The sequence below is a fragment of the Oculina patagonica genome, chromosome 3 (assembly GCF_052425735.1).
Source record: "Oculina patagonica isolate OP01 chromosome 3, crgOcupat, whole genome shotgun sequence".
In the NCBI taxonomy this organism is placed as follows: domain Eukaryota; kingdom Metazoa; phylum Cnidaria; class Anthozoa; order Scleractinia; family Oculinidae; genus Oculina; species Oculina patagonica.
Window position 1 is genome coordinate 10,588,296 of NC_135760.1, and position 21,297 is coordinate 10,609,592.

Here is a 21,297-nt window from a genome sequence, read left to right on the forward strand (position 1 = left end):
AGATATTAAAAGTTAACTCGACAATCTTAAATGCTAAAAAACTAAGATATCTATAATTAAAATCTAAGATAAAAGCGATTTTAAGTTTCCTCAAATTTCGCTTAAAAATCAAATGCAGCATTGGCGGCAGTTACAATGTCACTTTGCATTTTACAAAGATGTCTTTGCAAGTTTTCTTTTGCGTTAGTTTCAATCATGTAAAACACTTACCTAAACCCGTCTTTGCGTTTTATGACGTCATTAGGCGGTGACGACGATTTATATAAACAATCACACTTGCAGGTTTGGTCATTCCACCGCTGTACACGAAAATCGCAGTCGTTTGCTGTGGCCTTGCACTGGGGGCCACAGCTGGTGTGGTTGCGCATGGTAATTTGTGTCTTTTTCCAGTTGTGTAAAGTGGAATAAACTGTAAGTTTAATCTCCTTGTATCCAGTGGCTACACAATGTTTGATGTTAGGACTCTCATGGTTCCACGATCCCTGGCACTGGTGTAATTGAATGTAGTAAGGGTAAAATCTGTGAGCGGGTTCGTCTACTGCAACTGTTGTGAGTACTGGCTCTTTGCATAGGACGGATGGGACATCAACAGCCGCTGAAATGTTATAAACACTGGTGAGAATTTCCACCTTTCTAAAGCCCGTTTACGCAGGCGATTTTTGTCGTGCAACTCAATGCAATTTTTGTCGCGCCAAAGTTGCATGAAGTCCCAGGGAGGGGGGGGGGGGGTACTCCGGCTTGTAAATGACGGGGATGATCGAATGGAGGCAAAACTCAGGACCCAAAAAAATCCCTAAGTCTTCCGACATTACCCAAAAAAATCCCTGGACAAAAAATAACCCGCCAAAAAATTCCTTGTCAAATTGCCCCTAAATTGCCAGGAGGGGCAATAATATAACACAAAGAAAGCCATAAAAAATTGAACGCTCGTGTTTATTTATTCATCATACCATAAATACGCCAAGGCCGCGCCAAGGCACTTTAGTCCGTTTTTAATACCCAAAAAATCCCCTATTTAAATCAAGTCACCCAAAAAAATACTTGCCAAATTTTCCAATCCCAAAAAAATTTGGGAATCAAAAATTTCAAACCCAAAAAAATCCTTCCATCATCCCCGTCATTAACAAGCCGGAGTACTCCCCCTGGGCATGAAGTCTCCTGCGAAATCGCGGCGATATTAAAAAGTCGCCATGAAATCGCCGCGAGTTTGCACGCGTGAAAACTAGTTTCGAACCTGTCCGAGACTTGATGCAACTTCGGCGCGACCAAAAATTGCATTGAGTTGCGCGACAAAAATCGCCAGTGTCCTTGTGGACTTGTACTGGAAAACACCCAAAAATTATTATGGCTTCCCTTCTTCCTTCAACAACAATTTACTTGATACCTCCATCTTGATGTTCTAGGTGCATTTCCCGCACGAGAAGACCTATTCGCCAATTTTAGTACTTTTTTCCCGAAAAGCATTGAAATCCCCGTGACAGTGTCCCTTTAGAATGCCTCCTGGGGTGGGTTGATCGTTTTGGAAATCATTTTTTAATCAAAGCCTAAAAGAGACCAATCTGGGTGGAGCTCAACCTTTACTTTGACCCCTAAATGCTTCTACGACTTCCAAGCTACTTTCACTCTCTGCCAGTCCCACCCTGTGCCTTTGCAGCTGTGGAAAATATAAAGATCAGGAAAAGAATTTCCGGGCTTTCCTTTGCGTAGCATTGCCACATATTGCGTGTTCCTGACGTTAACAATTCCCCTCAATTCCGTCGTCGTTTTGACGACGACGGAAGCGCTGTAATTTTAGTTTCGATTCACAGTGACTGAGTTTCTTTATGTCATTTTAAAATCACTTTTGAGCCGGAAACTAGAAATTATTTTAGTTTTAGACTTACGTGATTCAAGGGCGATATAATATTTAAAAGTGAGCACGTTTTAAGGCCCGCTACTCCCGGTTTCATTCATTGGAGCAGCAGAAGAAGCAAAGTTAAAAATTTATGAATGAATTTAAAGCAAGGGGTTTCCCCTGATATTAGATCCATTTGGCTAATAATGGCCGCACATGCAAACTACCGAAGAGACTTTCATTTTCGAATAGTAACGTTCCTATGAGTTTGCTTTCTTTCCTTTTTGTTCAAAATTGCGAAAAGCGTATATCTCATTGTCGATTTAACAAAAGTTTAGCGGAAGAAAGGATACCGGAAGTTAGTTGAATGGTTGTGTGATATTTCACGGTGTTCAACCGAGCGAAGCGTTTGTACATTTTTACTCGGTGAATTTTGCGTCGGTGGAAAGTGAAGGTATTGCATGTATTACTTCTATGTACAAGATTTATAATCCGTGTACAGGTGTACAGTTATAGTGTTATAAGTTTCTGAGAGTCATTATCTTGTTAAGTTGTAATTATCAGCAAGAACTGACAAATGGCACTCACCGATGAGTCGAAATGCGGCTTTGAGGACAAGAAGAATCATACAGCAGTCCACAGTTGAAGATAACGGCTTCATGGCCAAATTTAAACAAGTCTTCTCTCTTCGTCTTAGCTTAGGGGTGTTGTTTCAGTGTTAACAGTCAGTAATCCAAGCAGAAGGACCAGGAGCTCACTCCTTCGCCGCCGATTTGCAAAGTACTACTATGCTAATATGTTCGTTTCTGATCGATATCTGAAAGCCGACTTCCTTTCAAATCGTCTGAAAGCGAATGCAAATCAACCCAGTCACGAGACGTAATTAGATAAGCGCAGAACAAAAGGTTAAAAGGCAAAGGAAGTAAAAAATAGCGCCGCTAAGTCAACGCCTTTTATGTTTTATGTTTAAATTGTATTCAAGTACCGCAAGGGGTTTTCCCTTTTCCCCACCCGCTTAATTATAGCGTGAGAAAAAAAAGTAAAAACCACTGCGTTGAATAGATTCTTAGAATTAATAAACATTGGCTTGCATAAGGGTTCACACCCCTTTTATCACACGATAGAAGAATAAACTTCAGGATGTTTTAAAACAAAATTGTTTGATGACCGGAAACATGTTATTACCGAGTTCATGATATGACTCCCGATTCCTGAGTCCTCTTGACGCACGCATACGGCAAAATATTGATTCTTCTAAAATCGATACGTACACGCCAATTTCCTTTGACGTATGTGTACGACAAAATGTTACACGTTGCCTCCTTGCTAAAAATATTTGTTTCTTTTTCTGGACAAGAAGAATAAGAAGCTAGTTGTAAAGTACCTAAACTTGCTCGTGTGCACGGCTCGATAAGAGAAACGTAATCGAGGAATTAGAACTTATGACGTCATGAGAGGAGAAAGTAATATTTGATCATCATACTTTATCAGGCTTTTAAAATGGGAAATAAAACCAATTAATCAGTTTTCCATATATTTTCCGTATTTTTTTCCCGCGAACTTTGACTTATACTGGTACGAATGTATAATGTACAGTTGAATCCCGATAATTCGAACCTTCAAGGGAAATCGAAAAAGGTTCGAATTATCGGGGGCTCGAGTTATCGAGGGTAAAATTTGTAAAAAGAAAATGACCTGGAGGGGAATCGAAAAAGGTTCGAGTTAGCGCGAGGTTCCAGTTACTGAAAGTTCGAGTAATCGGGATTCAACTGTATAGGGAAAATCCCGAATAATATGGGATTGCGGTCACAAATTTTCCCGACTAGGGTCTTTTTTTTATTTTATGTCGGGAAATTCCAGGCCATCGGGAACTTCGTTTTTCTACCATTTGACCCAAATCTCGGTATTTTCGGTTAAAAACCAAATAGAAGAGTCATTTTCCGGAAGTTATTTTCGAGAATTGTGCGCTACGTTTCATTCCGGTCGGTCAAACTGTCGAAAAACTTTTTACTACTTATAATCCATCTCTCTTGTTTCCAGTCTCTTATCAAGAGAAAAACATAACTTCTAACCGTAAACTGCATTATAAATGGTAAGCGCCATCTCTTTCGGTCGGTCTGCTGATTTGGAAAAATACACACCACTGGTCATTCTAACCAGTTTATTTTGGCAAATGAAAATTATCCCTGGTTCTTGACGCCTTGTCTAGTACCTAGGCCTCTATTTTCGTCGCAGTCAAACCGTTTCGGGTCACGTGGAATTTCGTATCAGATAAGTCACTGAAATGAATTGACCGTGCGGGCCTGGGAAAGAACGCCGTACAGGAACTAGGCTTGTTACATTCTCGTCTTTCTTAGCCGGCTGCACCTTGGCACGAGATAACAAAGGGCTCTGGGGACACAGGATTTCCAGTCCTAGATTCTAGGACTTCCGGTCTTCATGTATGCAGTCATGACGTTTCAAAAGAATGTATGACAGAGTCGTTACGTTTTCGACTTCCGTTTAGGAATTCTTTGTTCCAAACAGCCAATCAAAAAAATCGAATTAATTCAAAAATCCTATGTCTCCAGAGCCCTTTGTTTTCTCGTGCCAAGCCGGCTAAGAGAAACGAAAGGGCTATGGGGACGAGAATGGGCTTATTATTACTATTTAAGACTTCGCCATCACTGCCCCCCGTCACTCCCACCACCCCCTACCCCATTTGGCGATTAGCTATGGCGACTGGGAAAAAGTTTATAGTTTATATCATTCTTTTTGCGGTAGTTGTTTTGGATGACAATTTAAAAATCATTCCTGATCGAAACGCCAGCTCACAGGCTATTTAAATTTTTTAAAATCGGCTATAAATTTTACAATTGGTTACTCTCCTCATGTTCCTCATGTTATAATGGGATGGAATTTTCTTTCAGTTTCGTAGCATTGTATATGGTATATAAATTTCCGTCAAGAAATTAGTAGCAACCAAAGGGTATATCAGGGTACATAGAGAATGGTTTTCACATCCAGTTAAAATCTCCGAAGAAACGAAAACAGAAACATTTGCTACGATATATACAATTTATTATTTTGTTTATTTTTTCAATATTTAACACCATTTTTCTCTTTGAAAGTAACAAGCTAAATAATGGAAGCGTTAACAATATCGTACACGAAGTATTGACTGCGCATGTTTATTTCTTAACCGCAAGAAACACAAAGACGCTGGGTAGGAGATTTCTGGAATACAAAAGGTCACGTGATATTACCACTACTTTATCTGCCGCCAATTCGTGGTGGCTACACTTTATCAACTATTATTGATAAGAAATATTGTTGAAATATAAAGTTCTTTTCTCAGAAAAGATAATATACCGAAGGGATTAAATATACATTTGTATATCTTATGAATGAAGTTTCCTTCATTTTACACTATACTCAACTACTTTATTTCCGACACAAGCTAAGATATTTGTTGTTTGCTAGTGGTACAAATGTCTGGTGTACCCCTGATTAAAGCAAAGTAAAACTCTTCTTCGAATGAAAGATTTTGAACCAGTAACTTTTACAGATGTAACTGGCTTTTATAGAAAAAGACCTATTAACTGACCAATGACTTCCAACAACGTGTCGTATTTGGTAATCTTTACAGATTTTACATTCAACAAAATTGCGGAATGGTTCTTTATATTTCGCACTTACGTCAAACGATTTCATTTCCACTAAAAGATTATATTTTTACAAGTTGACTATATGTGTCATGGAAACGGCTAAGCACAGAACGAAGCAAAAGACAAAATACCTATCTCTTTCGGTTACCCATTAACGGCAGGGAGCCATGAAAGGCGGTTATATTCGTAACCATTCGCTTCTTTCAGTCACTAATAAACTCGACAGTGTCCAAAAACACGATTTGTCTTATTGCCTTAAATGATGGTTGTCTTAGGGTCTAAATATCGCGGAATTTTTCTTGACTTGCATCCCGCGTCTCTTCCGTATTTACTGCCCATGAGATACTGTATTTATATCCAGGTCTTATATATCTGTTACCCGTGGTTTTGGAGACAGGGGAGCAGTGCAGCTGTCATTATCACTCGACTCCTTTGCACCATCTATGGAATCTGTAGAATCAGACTCAACAGCCACCTCTAAATCTGCAAAATACAACGTGGAAAAATTCTCATTAATGTTTATAAGACTGCAGGACCTCTGGCCAACCTAAAGCATTACATTGTATATATTTCAAGCGAGTGGCCTGGGGGCTGTTAGATGGTATACTGACTTTTTCTGAAGTACAATTCAAGGAAAATTTAACAACTTCATGAGTATCGCATATCAATTTATCTAGATCGGGAAGGGGGGGGGGGGAGAGAAATACAAAATACTCAAAACCCTATTGTAAGGTGGCATCATTGGATCAATTTAGGTTTCTGGGAAACTGCTCACCTACCCCTCCCCAAACTTAACATTAACCCTTACTTATCGCTTTGGGCAAAATGTTAGGTTTGGGGAGGGGTAGGTGAGCAGTTTCCCAGAAACCTAAATTGATCCGCATCATTTAGCACTGCCAACAATAAACACTTAACCCCTGCCATCTTTTGGTGGTAGCTTTTGTTACTTTTTCCCTGTTTTCTAAAGTATTCCGTTCAAGGGCTACTTGATAAACTTCAAGGAACTGGGAAATTCTTTACGCCGGAAAAAGGTTTGTGGGAACCGTAAAACTACATTTACTACAAAAGGACGCGGTCAAGTGCTGTCAGACATGACGCATGCAATAAAGTTCTCACGCAGCGTCAATCCCACCCCTTCCCCGTTTAGGTTGTTTTGTGGAATTTCCAACAGTTAATCAAAGTTTAAAGAGCAAAAATGCTTGAGGGAATTTCAAAAAATCTTACAGTACAGTGCTCTTTTCATTTCTTTACCTTTTTCCCAAAAATGCCTTTATTGCAATCTACTTAAAAGTACAAATATTCTAAAAAGACACTTACAGGGTGGAGAAATATCATCATTAGTCTTGCACGAGTCTAATCTGTCGAGAGCGGAATGGGCCGAGCTCTGTTGGTTTCTTTTTCGTACCCAGTGCACAAGAGCACAGATGAGGAGAATGATTAGCACAGCTTGACCAATCAGAAGCGTTATGAACATATGGGTCCGCGATTGAACTGCAAATTGAAACAAAATGGTGTAATATTTAATATGTAAGTTTTAATGAGGCAACGAAAGTAATTATCACGTAATACATTGGAATGTATTGTATTGTTATATAGCTAGAATTTTTCCCCAACTGCGCGCGCTCTTATTGGCTAAATCTATGACGTCAGAGGGTAACATTGCAATGTTGCCCGCGAATGCTGACCCACGAGCGCCATTTCATTTCTTCGTCGTGCTGTACAACAAAACACTTAATGACTGATGAGTGTATATTGTAAAGGTAGATAAACTATGTTATTATACCTGTTTTGTGATCGCGGAAGGCCCGCTGCACGTCTACGCACTTGCAGTCTACATCAATTCCCATTTTCATTTGTGTACAGTCATTCACAACACTGTCAGGGCACCTACAGCCACAAATGTCATTGCTCCACACCTGAACAAGACGAGTAACAAAATAGATCGATTATTGATGCAATAGAGCCTCACAGTTAACTTTACCAGTAATGATACAACTTATAGACCTCAGGAGATTATTACTGGGGAGTGTGTATTAGACCAAGGGTTTTGAGTATAAAAATAGTGTAATTGTAGTCAGGGGATGACATAGTTTGTTAGTGATTTGACGCTGACTGTTTTTTATGCCATTTTTCCAAATCGTCTCGGCTAGTGCTTAAGCCTTCATCAGTTAAATAATCAATGCTGTTACACGCGATTTAAAAAGGCAACACGTTTGCGCACGCTGCAAAAATTTAGGTTTTGCGTGTAAGGGTTTGATTTTGCAACCCTACAAGACAGGTTTTGCGTATAACGTAGTCTCTTTTTAGCACGTAGTTTGTCCGCGAAACATAGGTTTGAATACGTAGGCACCAGCTGTTTAACCTCATTTGCATGTAGCAGACGAGAGACCGATTCGAGATAGGACACTGGAAACATGATTGCGCACTGTATGCCGACGCTGTCTAGGTGCCAAATTGCTCATAGACAGCAGTCTTGGAGCATAGAAAACAGCTTGTGATGTAAGACTTACCATTCCTGGACAAGGGTCAGGTGCTCGATCACATTCGCATTTGCATTTATGGCTGTTCCACCTGAAGGAGAATAAAAATAGTTAAATTTTAGTAAAACTAAACAACCAATTGGGAGAAGTACCATAAACACGGGATTTACAAGACTCGTCGCCACCACTAACAGAAGTTATAAATGCACACGGCATCGGTAAAGTGAAAGTATAGTTTATTCTTTCCACTGCTGACTTCATAAATGAACAAAGATACCATTTCATTCATATTTCCAATTCATAGTCTTTTCTCCGAGTAACAATTGCAAAGCATTCTGAAAGGCTGACAAAGCCGACAAACCTAGTGAAATACATGTATTGAGACTATTTACGCATTCAAGTTTAATTTGGTCAGTTAATTTCAATTTCATTAAAAAAATTTATGCGTTCGTTTTGCATTAAGTTTTTCAAATTCGCTGAACAAAAGTGAAGTGCGCTGTCTTCAATTTGTGGCTAAATGATGTTTTTGTTGAGCCACTTGGCTAGAATTGGGATTTTTTTAAGAAACCAAAGCTAATACGTAAATGATTGAACAAGTCGCACACTTACCTAAAGCCGTCTTTGCAAGCGAGTTCTTTTGGTGGTCCGTTGGGATACCTGCACTTGCAAGCGCAGAGGTCATTGCTCCAGTCCTGCACGGTCAAATCACAATCAGCGGGACTGGCGACACACTCGTGAGCGCAGCTTGTGTGATTCTTCATCGTGATGGTTGCACGACGAAAGTTGGTCGAGCGCGAATAAACTTGAATGTTTAACTCGTCGTAGCTTTTGACCACGCAGTGCTGGACTTTTGGGGAAACTGTGTTCGCCGAACCAGCGCATCGGTGGAGCTTGACAAAATACGGGAAATAGCCGTGATCGTTGGGGTCCACGGGAACCACAGTTTCATGCGTTTTACAGTGAATATTTTCCAAATCTGCGAAGAATAAAATGGTTATTATCAGTATTATTATAAATATCACCAGAAACTTAGCAGGTGGGTGGGTGGGAGGGAGGGTTGCGGGTCGACGGAATGGTGGTAGTGGGGGGAGGGGGAGAGGGATGGGGTGTTGGCGGTTGATGGGGACTGCTTGTAATACCCACTAATACGTTCATCCGAGTCGTTAATATTCCACTAAATTCCGTTTGACTTTTAAACCTATAACTTTTATAAAGCTACTAACCCCCGAGGGGACACGCCGCAGCTTCAAGACGTGAATTCATTACCCTTTTAATACCCAAGCTGGAAAAGGCACACTTCTTTCGAGCGGAACCTCCCCGTATCGTCTAGTCTACTATAGGCGGACTACCCCAGGGGTATGACACTTTTTCAGTTTGATTTGTCCTCTTTCCGTTGCGGAAAACAATCTGAGAGCTGGGAACAAGTCAAATGAGACTCTCTGATAACAATCAAGATCGAAACATTTACGCTACTTACTTTTCACTTTTTTAGCAGAAACCGTCATATCCATCAGTTCCAACAGACACAGGAAAAATATTATTGACACTCTGGCGGGACTGTTAGCTTTATTTGCCATGTTTTGTTCTTGTTTGCTCTTCAAGAAGAAACTTTTGAGGTATCTAAAAGAAACGCAAAAGTTTAGTTTGACAGCTAAATCTTGTTCTTCTTCCATCTACGTAATTTGTCTACCTTCTGTGTGAAGACCTCTCCGTACAAGTCGTACAACAAAATAAAAATGTTTGATTGGTGCAAAATCGTCCGTCCTTTTGCGAGTTTTTCCTTATTTTAAACCTTATATTTGGCGAAAACGAATTAGTCGATCCATGCGGTGTAGAACAACTCCAAGTAAGCTGACAATTTTATATGCAGATTAACCATACTTGATCGCTCATTTTTCTTAAGAAAACGGGAAGTTTACTGATCCGGATGCGCTGTTAATTAGGTGTCAGAAAACACTCTTGCACAATAGCGCTGGGACATGGGAAAGGTTTCCTGTTCAAACAAAATGAGGCTACTCCCAGGAAGTCAATAAAAAAGACTTTCTAAGTAATGGTTATCAATTACTGAGGGTTTCAGTGGTTCTTAGTTCCAAGAATTCAAGGCGCACTCAGTTTGAAACGTTTTAGTTCAGTAACTGCATGTCTCAGAGGTTTAAACGTTTCCTGTTCAAAACAATCTTCCCGGGTCGCGGACCACGTACGGTTGTTATCCAAAATGATATTCAAATGAAGCGAAGATTGCTTGCAATCGATCGATCGAGTCATTAAGTGGCAAAAGTTTATATTACAGAAATCGGAAATTAACTTTTTAGCTCGCCAACCTGCCTGTTTAAAAGAACGGTCAATTTGAGATTTTCTCAGCAAATGTGATTCAAATGGACACGAATAAAGAAGCAATTACACATTACAGGCCACAGTCCAACTCATTTGCATGTGTCGGAATGATCGGCTGGTATAAACATAATTGGAACTGACTCAAAAATCATGTATCGTATAATTCGTCCTTGTTTTCGTCTCAGCGAAATCAGTTGGGCATGAAGTTTTCAAGAATATTTCGTGTTTTTAGGCTCAGAAGCGCTAAGAACATGGAAATTTTAACGTTGAGTTTCTCAGGGAGGCATAAGCCCGGAATGAAATAAGTCCCGATTTTACCGCGAATTTTGCGGTTTCAAAGAGCAAAAGTTCATCTGATTTATATTACATCATTCGTCACTTGCTTAAGATTTGCTTTTCTAACCCTTAATGTTTGTTTTTCTTAAGACTTATCTACCGGTCAGAATATTAAATACACTATCACCAAATTCGTGCATTTGAAAATGCTATTAAAATTTACGAAGAACTGACGAGACACTTTGGCAAGGGCAAGTTCTTTCAGTATGTTCATTTACGATGACATTTAGTTGATCTTTCGATGCTTATGCAAGAATCTTAAATAGTCATTAATGAAGTAAGTAAGTGTGGGCCTTTAGATCGTTGTGTACCTCAATGAATGAAGCATAGGAGAATCAGGGAAAACGAAATTTTCATTCCTGCAATATAAACTGACTTAATTAGGAAGTCGAATGCATGTTACTCGTAAACTTTCTTCAACCTACGGACACGATGCTTATCCACGAAGCGTTATTGTTGTTGTGAAATGCACTCTAAACTGGACCATAACCTTCAAACTTTTACACATTATTTTAAAGCTGAAACTGGCGATTTGAGTCTCTAACGTAAAACAAAATGCCGGCATCAAAAGTTAGCGAAACTTTTCAGTCGCAAATTTATTGATAGTGCAGAGATCGAATAAAAGCCGTGAATTCGCGAGTTAATAAGGCATTAACAGATTTTACATACCGTATTGAAAATGGCTCCGAAAATTTCGTGGACGTTCAATTTGCGAAGATCTTTCAGTAGCGCTGATCTGTCCCTGTGCTAGCTTTCCCTTTTGCTAAAAAGAGCGATCTCAAAAACGATCTAGTCCTCAACGAAACGATTTCAGAGAGGTGTTATCACTAACAATAACTCCTTGAAATTTGCATTTGATCAGAAAAGCAATTTTGTGATGCTATTGAAAATGCGTAAGTACAGAGTTAATTTACACGCTCCAATAAAAGAGCAATGAGGCGGGAAGTTGGCGTCTGCGTGTATTGACTGCAATTAAAGACCATACCGCATTTATAAACACAGTGCGTGCAGTATATATATCCATATCAGAATGAAGACTTACCGTTCGTCTTTGTCCTCCAAGGTTGTTCCAGCAATTAAGCGACTTGCTTTCTCGAGTTGCGAGTACGAGTGGTCTTTTGTAGCTCCACGAGGTCATACTAATAGGACACACCGCGTTTAAGCTTATTTCAAGACAGGCACTTCCGGTCAGTGATGACGTCAATAAGACTGGATGCACGAACCGTGAACGCCAAATTTTCATAACACAATCTTGACAATTACCAAAAATGGTCAGGGCGTGGGATAACGAGTCAAATGTGAAATATAAACTGTAGCGCCAGCTGCAGTCATATAAAGGTCATTGAACTAAGTTATTTGGTAAATTCAAACAAATACGCCTTTAAGACCTTTTGAATTTGCAAAAGGGGGTGCACCTTCTGGCTTGCACAAAAATAGCTACTGATATTCCCCGAATTTCTTTGAACAGTCCCATTTTAGGTCACCTTTTTTGCCTGTTCCGTTTCTTGTGGCTTATCACACGTTCATATTTTACTCCGTGACGGAATGTAACGCATTCGCGCTTTAACGGCTGCGACATAGCGTGACACTCCAAGATGAACTGTTATGTCGCAATGTGAAGGAATAATCCATCTTTTTCACGAAGTATGTCTACATATACGGAGCATTTTTACTATTTTTTTCTGTTAGACAGAAGAGAAAAATATATTATTATAAAACAGTTGTTAAGAGTTCCTGTTTTACTCCGAAAAGTTTGGTTAAGTTTTGACTTCCTGTGTTTGGTTAGCAGGAAACACGTGTGATCCTATCAGTTACAGTTACTTCCGGATGTCGTGTAAATATTTGAACAACTTGTTTAACATGAAAACCCTGTTACTCAGGAGAGGGGGCTCAGGAGAAGTAAAGTAAAGCCGGTAGGGAGGAGAGGGGGGAGAAGTGAGGCCTCGGGAGATGCAGTTTTTACTGAGTAATATACTAAGACGAATCACTCATAAGATTCGTTTGGTTTGGTATATTTTGAAGGGCACTTTCCCCATACCCATTCCTATACCTACTTAGTTTCGTGAATTCCCAGAAGGTGTCCCTTTCGGGTGGTAGACTGTCCACAGCCTCTCTATTTTACACAACGCGAGAGAATATTAAACGCGAGAGAATCGGCGAGCGCGAGCCCGCGAGGGGGGGGGGGGGGGGCTTTTGCGCTCGCGTCCAGTTCTCTCGCCGTTCTCACCGCGCTCAAAACACGAAAAAATAGAGGGCTGTGGACAGTCTATTCGGGTGGCGCCCCACCGTACCCCCCAGGGAGTGACGATCTCTCCATACCCCCGGGAGTGACGGACGGAGATGCGCGCCATCTGTTCGAGATAAAAATCTTGTTTCAGTGTGGAATAAAGTATTCTGCTACCTCTTCAAGATATGCAATTTACATTTAACCTTCTTGTCTCGGACAAACAAAACTAAGACAGGAGAAAAATGGAATATATTCTGTTACCGCTTCTGAGTTATTATGCGCTGCCCTTCTCAGCTGGTTCCATAAGTTTGCTGAAATTTACTGAATCAGTCGTGAAGAGAGTTTTTGCTTTCGCTTTTCCCGCAGCACTTGGTTGCATGTTTTTAGATGTAAATAGGACAAAAAGTTTTAGGTATCTGACAGTCACACTATTTCGTCACACCTTCGATCATGCTTTCTCTTTTTATAGGTTAAACTATAGGTAAATTATGCTGGATATTTTCCCAAAAGGATTAGCCTGGTAGTGCGTAACAAGCGTTTGCGCGGCCAAAATGTGGAAACTCTTCATTTGGGAACGGCTTGCTACGCAGGCTACAAAAAAGGTAACCTGCGATTAGGCATTCTTTTTTCTTTTTACGAAAGCGAGAGGGAGCAGCAGTAGTAGGGAGGGAGGGTATGATTTCAGGTTACAAAAAAGGTAAATTGTGTCCCTGTTAAAGTAATTGGATATTTTAATGCCGCTTTGTGCATAGAAGGAGTAGTGTAAACTGCCCGTTCCGCTCAAATAAAACTGTTTTATTCCCAACTCCTTTTCATGAGGAGCACCCAACGAGAAAATTAAAGAAGGTCTTAAAATGTCGTTGGTATGTTTTCCCATATCGTTCAGGAATGTTTGTAAAAACTAACACAGTTTAAATTCTGGAGTCTTGGTAATAATAATAATGGAATATTCATGCAGGATAACCCTTAAGTAGATTAAAAATATAACACAAACAGCGGTGATAAACATTATGAAAAATCGCATTTTACTAAACTTGACGTTTCGTATGCTAAGCTACATACATTTTCAAAAGTATGACCGTTAAAACTTTTTGGCAACTATTTATATATTGTGACGATGTTTACATAGGAAAAACAAAACGACGACTTCACGACAGAAAAACTGAACACTTTAAAGCCCTCACTAAATGCGACCATCCATCAGCTATTGCTGATCACATAAAAACCACCGGCCATAACATCAAATGAGATCATTTCGAAATCCTTGCGTCTGGCAAGACTGACCTCCACTGCAAAATTAACGAGACATTATTTATCCAAGAACTTCAACCCTCATTAGATAGATAGATGCTTTATTAAAACTAAATTGCAACCCAAGGGTTGAATAATATAGTTTTTTACAAAAAAATTACAATAGTTAAAAAAGGTTAAAATTTCTTATATATACCAAATGAAATATACAGCTATGAAAAGTCAAATATTCATTAAATGCAAATGTCGGCAGTGAGAGGTTGCTGCTTTTTTAACTGAAATGTCACTACATTTATTAAGTTACTGCTGAAGATCAATCGTCTCAGTCTTGGTTCCAGACCCCTTTCATTACAATATATAAATAGTTGCCAAAAAGTTTAACGGTCATACTTTTGAAAATGGATGTAGCTTAGCATACGAAACGTCAAGTTTAGTAAAATGCGATTTTTCATAATGTTTATCACCGCTGTTTGTGTTATATTTTTAATCAAGTTACGATGGCCTAAAACCAAGAATCCTTAAGTACATAAGTACTGTTATAAACGGGGTCCTGCTGACTAAAAATTAATTAATGGTCTTCGTCTTCTTTTTCACGCCATTATCACCAGCAAGTTGAGCAGAACTGTCAAGGGACAAGTGATGCTGTTAGTAGCAATGGCTGATAATGGAGTTTCGCCTTCCATACTGATAATTTTGATCTTGGTGGTAATTTTCTTTAAATCTGAACTGGAGACTTGTTAGCCCCCGGCGTATCCAATTGAATGTTCGGTGATCGAACTAAATCGAACACCAATCGTTCGATTGGGTTCGGTAATCGAACTTAATCGAACTCACAATAAAATTTGGTCAATCGAACAAAATCGAACGTTCGATTACCGAACGGTCTCGAGAACAGCCGACAATCGTACTTAATTGAACGTTCGATAACCGAACTTCTGTTTGTCTATTCTATATTGCGGACTTTTGGACGGTGCACCGTCCCCTCATTATGCACGTATCAATGTTAAGCTGCTGGGGGGGGGGGGGGGGGGGGAGGAGGTCGGGTATAGGCCGGGCATTTGAACTTAGTTGAGACTTTCTGTTCCAATGCCCAACCCCAGGGCATTTGTGTATGTTCAAATGAGCCACTTAACTTCAATAAAATATTGTAAGAAATTCCATTAAAACGGTCAAACGTCCCCACTACGGGCAAACAATTGCTGTCAAATTGCGAAGCCTCGATCGAACGAGCGACGATCGCAGCTTCGCCGCTCACAAATAGCGTCAAAAAAAAAAACCCTCTGGCACCCAGGATAAGACAGAGGACGATACCGAAAGCTAAAACGTGACGGTTTCACGTTAAAGCCATTTTTTGCAGGCTTCTTTTCCCGGCGAGGATCATGCCATGGCTTAAAGTTAATCACGGTCTTTTTAATATTCAAATGATCACATAGAATACGAATGAATCTCCCATCGACTGTGTTCGCCGACTCCAAATGCCTCTTTATTTTTCTCCCATGCGGATTTGTTTTTAAGAATAAATTAGCTTTAGTTTGAATGCGAGGATACTGTTTGTTGTATTTTAATCACAGTAACTAGCTACAGCTCAATATCCTCGGCGTTTGATTAATATTTCCTGTCAGGTTTTCTTCCGTACACCCATTGGCCATCCCCTCAAAATCTTCGTATTCAGTAAAAGAAAACACCGAAAAAAAGAAGTATAGTAAAAACCCGCAAGTAAGAACCTAGTTTTTCCAGCCTAAGCAGGTTCTTACGTAAATGGTAGTTAACACAAATGTAGGCTATTATAAAGGTTCTTATTTTCTGAGGAAAAAATTACATTGTTGCTTATAGAACTTTTAGCGATAGTCGGCCTATTTTTTGTATAAAACTTGCATAGCAAACAAGTGTTCATGTAAACATGAAGCACTAATCATTCAGAACATGACATTATAGCCTGGTCCAAAATTGTTTTCCCAAAAGTAAACATCTTTTCAAATGTTAGTGTTCTTATTTTTTTTTTACGATGTGAGGCTGAAACCTTCCTAAGATTATAAAACGTTCATAGACTTATCCGCGAGAAGCCGTAAATTAAAAACTATATATAGAAGTGACCAGCAATAACTATTTCCTAGTCCCAATTTTATCGTCTAAGTACAGGGATTAAAGGATGTTTCAAATGTATTAAAGAGTAATTAAATATAGGAAAAGTGATAAGGCCTTTTTGCTTATTTACTAGAAATAATTTTAGTTGCGGCGCAGATAAAGGATTAAGTGGAGAACAATTGTGAAGTAATCGTGTCGTTTTGTTTCGTTGCGCAAATTATCGCAAGGCTTTCGGAGCTATGGGCGGTTTTCATCAGTGTCACAAAATTGTTTGCATGAAAACATTAAAAAGCTATCCGATTATAGAGCTCGATAGATTTTTTTAGCAAATTTTTGTTTTTAGAATTTAGGCCATCCCAATAAAATGTTTCGTTTCCCATCGCCCCGTCTCTTGTGATGGTGGGTCGGTCGGTCGGTCGGGCAAAAAAAAACACTTGAAGGGTTCTGGTTTCCAGAAAAGGCAGAGCTGCTAAGTAAGAAAGCCTGATTTCAAACTCAACTCGAAAACGTGGTCTCTTCATTCGTTATTCCTAAACAGTCTTTAAATAACGTAGTATCGCTGTTTATTAAAGACAAAGACATCACATCATACCAATTGTTGTTAATAAAACACGATCACCGTATGCTTGTAAATTGAAGTACTTGCTTCTTTGACTAGTGAATCTGGAATTTTTTTTTTTTTTACTTTTCGAAAAAAATGGGTCGGTCGGGCGATGGGAAACGAAACATTTTATTGGGATGGCCTTAGTATGCAGCTGCCTTGTTTTTGTCCGTCTTTGGGGCTTAAATACAGTAAAAACCCGCGAGTAAGAACCTAATTTTTTCAGGTTAGCCTAAACAGGTTCTTACATAAAAGGCAGTTAAGACAAATTTAGGCTATTTGGGTTCTCAATAGGTTCTTACTTCCTGAAGAAAAATTTACATTGTTACTAATATAACTTTAAAAGGCATTGAACCTATTTCTTGATTAAAATTTCCATACCAAATAAGTGTCTATGTATAAATAAGGAACTTATCATTCAGAACAAAACAATATATACATGTACAGTAATGCCTTGTCCAAACTTATTTTCCTAAAAAAGTAGACATTTAAATCCATTTTAGAAAATAAGAATCTGTTTCCAAATTTTAGGGTAAATAGGTTCGTATAAAAATGGGTCTAATTTGCAAATTTTACCCTAATACGTTTTTAATTTTTACTGTATGGCAGCCGTAGGAATTGTAGAATGGGTAAGATATATAGATTATAGCTTTAATGTTATTCGCTTTCACTTAAAACCATTTTAGATATCACTCTAAATTATTATTACGACTGAAAATTGAAAAATGCGATAAAAATACCCGTTTTTGTTACTGTTAAAAACCACTGGGACATCACGAATTTCAAAATGCTTAATCTCCTAAACGAAACACTGAATCGGTACTAAAATATGTTTAGAATATTTAAAAAGAACAGCTTTGTGTAGGATTAATTTAAATTTTGACTTTCGATGAAGTCAGATGAAAACCACCGATTTTCGTCGACAATAAAAATTAGTGATTTGATATTCCAGAGATTAAGCCGCTATTTAATTCTGCGATTAACTTCTTCGATTTTTTTTCTGATTTTGGTGATCTTGAGCCAGACTTCTTTAGCGATTTAAAACTTAGCGAGTCCTTGATTAGCGAATTTTCATGAATCTCTTCGTGACTAGTGTCACATAAAAAATCATCGTAAAGGAAATAGACTGTTGATAAGTGCGTGTAAGAAATGGTAAAAAATGGTAACCTCGGTCCAACTCAAGTTAACTAAGAGCGCATCTTCATAACTTGCAAATTAAACTCGTCCACGAAAAAAATAATCTGCATGGGAAAATACATCATGGAAACATTTGCACCCTTAATAGCCGGGATCATTGAATTAATCTTCTCATTTTGACAGCAATAAATACAATTTCAGAGACAGTAAACTTTATCTTTCGATAAAGTCGTCAATCATGGCCAACATCTCCAGCTCAAATTTTACAAACATCGCCAACAAGTTGGTAAATATTAGCAAGGAAGGGGAAACACGAAATGCTCTGTACGAGATTAATTGCATCATCACCATCATCATTAACAGCATCACTTGTCCCTTGACAGTTCTGCTTAATGTGCTGGTGATTATGGCCGTGAAAAGAAGACCAAGACTGCAGAGTTACGCCAACATCTTGCTGGCCTGTTTAGCGGCAACTGATGTTTTAACTGGCCTCGCAGTGCAGCCATCGTATATTCTGTGCAAAACATTCGAGTTATTGCCTGGTATGACAGAATCGGAGACATATGCATGCGCTTTTCACTACTCTTCTCTACGCGGCGTATCTGTTTGTTCTTCTCTTCATCTGATGTTAGTAACTTGCGAGAGGCTCATTGCAATCAAATTTACCTTGCGATATCCTTACGTTGTCACAATGAAAAACCTTAAGGTGGCAGTCTTCGCAGTTTGGATCGTTGCTCTTTTTTGTGGCGTATCCAGGTCAATAAACAGAGACGCAATATTAACATTTTCCAACAATTTAGTAACTTTTACTTTTCTTTCGTGCATTGGTTTCGTTTTATGTTCTTACTTGATTTTATATCGTGAAACACTTCGCCACCAGAAGATGATCAAAACTCAACAGCTGCCCCAGGAGGAAGTGGAAAGACTAGCCAAAGAAAGCAAAGCGCTCAAGACAACTGTGTTTGTAGTAGGTGCCGTCGTGTTGTGCCTTGTACCTGCCGTTTTCTTTCTCGTGTTAGTGGCTTTGGGCGCTTACGGTGGCTCAGTCTCGCTTATCGGGTTCACACCGTGGGTCCGCACGTTTGCAATGTTAAACTCGCTTCTTAATCCACTGATTTACTGCTGGCGACAGAAAGAAATGAGAAAGTTCGTATTTCGATTTCAAACCCAAGCCGTGCTTCCCGCTAACTGATAACCTGCGTGAAGCCACAAACAGTAGACTTGTAAAAACTTATTACATGAAATTTTCGCGACACGTTAATTTCGCGATTTTGAGGTGCACATATTTCGCGACACTTAAATTTCGCGATTTTGCGAAAATTTTGTAATTTGAATCACTTTAATTTCGCGTTTTTGAGTGAGACACAATTTACATTTTCTTAGCAATATATATTGACATGCCTTTAAATTATATAAAACGACTTCATCGAAGGAACAATAACGTCAAAATCATCGGTAGCATGTCATTCTCTTTGTTTTTTTTGTGTGTAACATTTTAATTAATTGTAGTTTGCAGTAAGTAAGTAAGTAAGCAACGTAGTGTGAATAGTGTTTTTGTATTGTAAGCTATTAGGGACGAAGTGTCAGTAATCAAAGATGTAGAATAATAAAGGAACCGCTGTACAAATAAGCTATGTATTTCAAGTTAGTAAGTAATTATTTACTAGTGGTAACCACAGGTTAAAAAGTGCGGGCCTTGACGCACATAGACAAGGTACTGGTAGGCAGTGCCGATAAATTAATGACTGAAATGATAAAATGGACAAAAGACAATTATTCTGAGTAACGCGTCACGCAAGGATTTTTGCGGTGCAGTGTGAATTGAGATGTGATTTTTCTCAGTCGGTAAATTCGCTATGTTGTAAGTGTTAAGTTAGTAAGTAATTATTTAAAATGTGTCTCGTTGTATTAATGTAATTAGCGTAATGTATTGTACTCTAGCGTATTGTATTGTAAGTAAGAATTATATTTTAGAAGTAGTCATAATTAGTTATATATCCTTATAATTAACAATTATTTTTTTTCCTTTTGAAAGTGTACATGTAAAAATTACGTCTCTTGTAAATAGCCCGTTGTAAATATGTATTTATCTTTAATCTGTAGTACCTATGTAATTAGTGTTGCGTGTAAATAAAGTTGCATTAAAAAAATAAATAAATAAATAAATAAATAAATAAATAAATAAATAAATAAATAACGTCAAAATTAACAAAAACGCAAGAGGGGACTTAATCTCAATAGAGCAGTTCTCAGAATGTCTACAAGTGAGTCAATTGACGACAACATCCATTTACATTGATTACTGACATATGCGAGTCACTTAATATTCGCGTCATTTTATGTTCGCGACACTTATTGTTCGCCTCACTTTAATTTCGCGATTTTTTTAGAATCGCGAAATTCGCGAAATTTAAGTGTCGCGAAACTTTCATGTAATAAGGTACCTCGTGTAATAATGAATAACAAGTAATGCCGTGTAAATAATAATGTTGATGATAATGATGACGATGATGATGATAAAAAACATGTAAAAAGAAAATCAAGCCACACGACTATTTCATCGTTACATTGTTTTAAATTAATTATCACCATTGTCTTTTAACAATTAAACTTTAAAATATGGTATACTGTAACTTTTCTTTTCGTTGAAAAAGCGTCCAATGTCAGAAGTCGTTAGCTATATATAGTGAATGAGGCTTCATGTGAAAAAATAGTTCAGGCATTTTTATGGGTGTGGGGGTGGGGGTGGGAAGGAGAGTAGTATATATAAAGGAAAGATTAGTGTGGCTGTGCCAAACCACACGTTAGCATGCCTAGATTAAAACTGATGACGACTTTTCAAACCTAGTGCTTATGCTTTCGATTATCACAGGGGCAAGCACTTCTGTAAATTCTATACTTAAAAAAATAGAGTTGAAGTTGAAGTTATCACATTTCACACCAACCTCGTATCGATGGTCATTCTTTTCAACTGGTCAACAACAGGGCGGAGTGAGGGCTCTGGGAACGTAACTGGATTGAAGTTCGAAAGTCGTACTAGTACTCCGATCTAACGGTCCCTGATATCGTACCTAAGGGACGGACCATTATTTTTTTGGAGGGGGGGGATGAACAATATTGAAAAAAATTGTTTGCAGGGCCTGGAAAGACAAAATAAATTGTTTGCAAAAACGATATGTATAACAAAAAATAGTAAGAATTTCGAAAAAAAATGTTTGCAGAGGTGCATAAACTACAAAAAAAAAGTTTGCAGAGGAAAATTTTTCATCCCCCCCCTCCAAGAAAATAATGGTCCGTCCCTTTTGTGCGGTCTGAGACCGAGTTAAAACGTCTGCGAGAACTTAGCCCGTCCTAGGCGTTCGATT

The 21,297-nt window shown here is 38.6% G+C and overlaps 4 protein-coding genes across 5 annotated transcripts in view; 1 reads left to right on the forward strand and 3 right to left on the reverse strand.

Annotated features, from left to right (window-relative positions):
* The window catches only part of LOC144646532 (uncharacterized), a 6,379-nt gene extending 3,610 nt beyond the window's left edge, over positions 1 to 2,769 (reverse strand). Inside the window, exons 1-2 of the mRNA XM_078506164.1 lie at positions 2,423 to 2,769; positions 211 to 595 (exon numbers count right to left, since the gene is read on the reverse strand). Coding sequence (XP_078362290.1) covers positions 211 to 595; positions 2,423 to 2,495 — 458 coding nt within the window. The 5' untranslated portion in view covers positions 2,496 to 2,769. The remainder of the gene's footprint in view (positions 1 to 210; positions 596 to 2,422) is intronic.
* The window catches only part of LOC144646524 (uncharacterized), a 31,717-nt gene extending 10,961 nt beyond the window's left edge, over positions 1 to 20,756 (reverse strand). The window contains exon 1 of the mRNA XM_078506147.1: positions 20,746 to 20,756. The gene's annotated coding sequence lies outside the window, so the exon portion shown is untranslated. The remainder of the gene's footprint in view (positions 1 to 20,745) is intronic.
* Positions 4,879 to 11,759, reverse strand: LOC144646480 (uncharacterized). Of its 2 annotated transcripts, none has more exons than XM_078506076.1 (7): positions 11,674 to 11,759; positions 9,439 to 9,581; positions 8,571 to 8,937; positions 7,992 to 8,052; positions 7,265 to 7,397; positions 6,799 to 6,972; positions 4,879 to 5,964 (listed from the first exon to the last, which is right to left on the reverse strand). In XM_078506076.1, the coding sequence occupies exons 2-7, from the start codon at positions 9,536 to 9,538 to the stop codon at positions 5,846 to 5,848; spliced, it is 954 nt and encodes a 317-aa protein (XP_078362202.1). In that variant the 5' UTR covers positions 9,539 to 9,581; positions 11,674 to 11,759; the 3' UTR covers positions 4,879 to 5,845. The 2 variants fall into 2 exon arrangements, with proteins under 2 accessions (XP_078362202.1, XP_078362203.1); XM_078506077.1 differs by lacking the exon at positions 11,674 to 11,759 and adding an exon at positions 11,301 to 11,486.
* Positions 18,139 to 19,124, forward strand: LOC144645787 (histamine H2 receptor-like). Its single transcript, XM_078505332.1, has one exon. The coding sequence runs from the start codon at positions 18,171 to 18,173 to the stop codon at positions 19,122 to 19,124; it is 954 nt and encodes a 317-aa protein (XP_078361458.1). The 5' UTR covers positions 18,139 to 18,170.
* Positions 20,757 to 21,297: the final 541 nt, after the last annotated feature.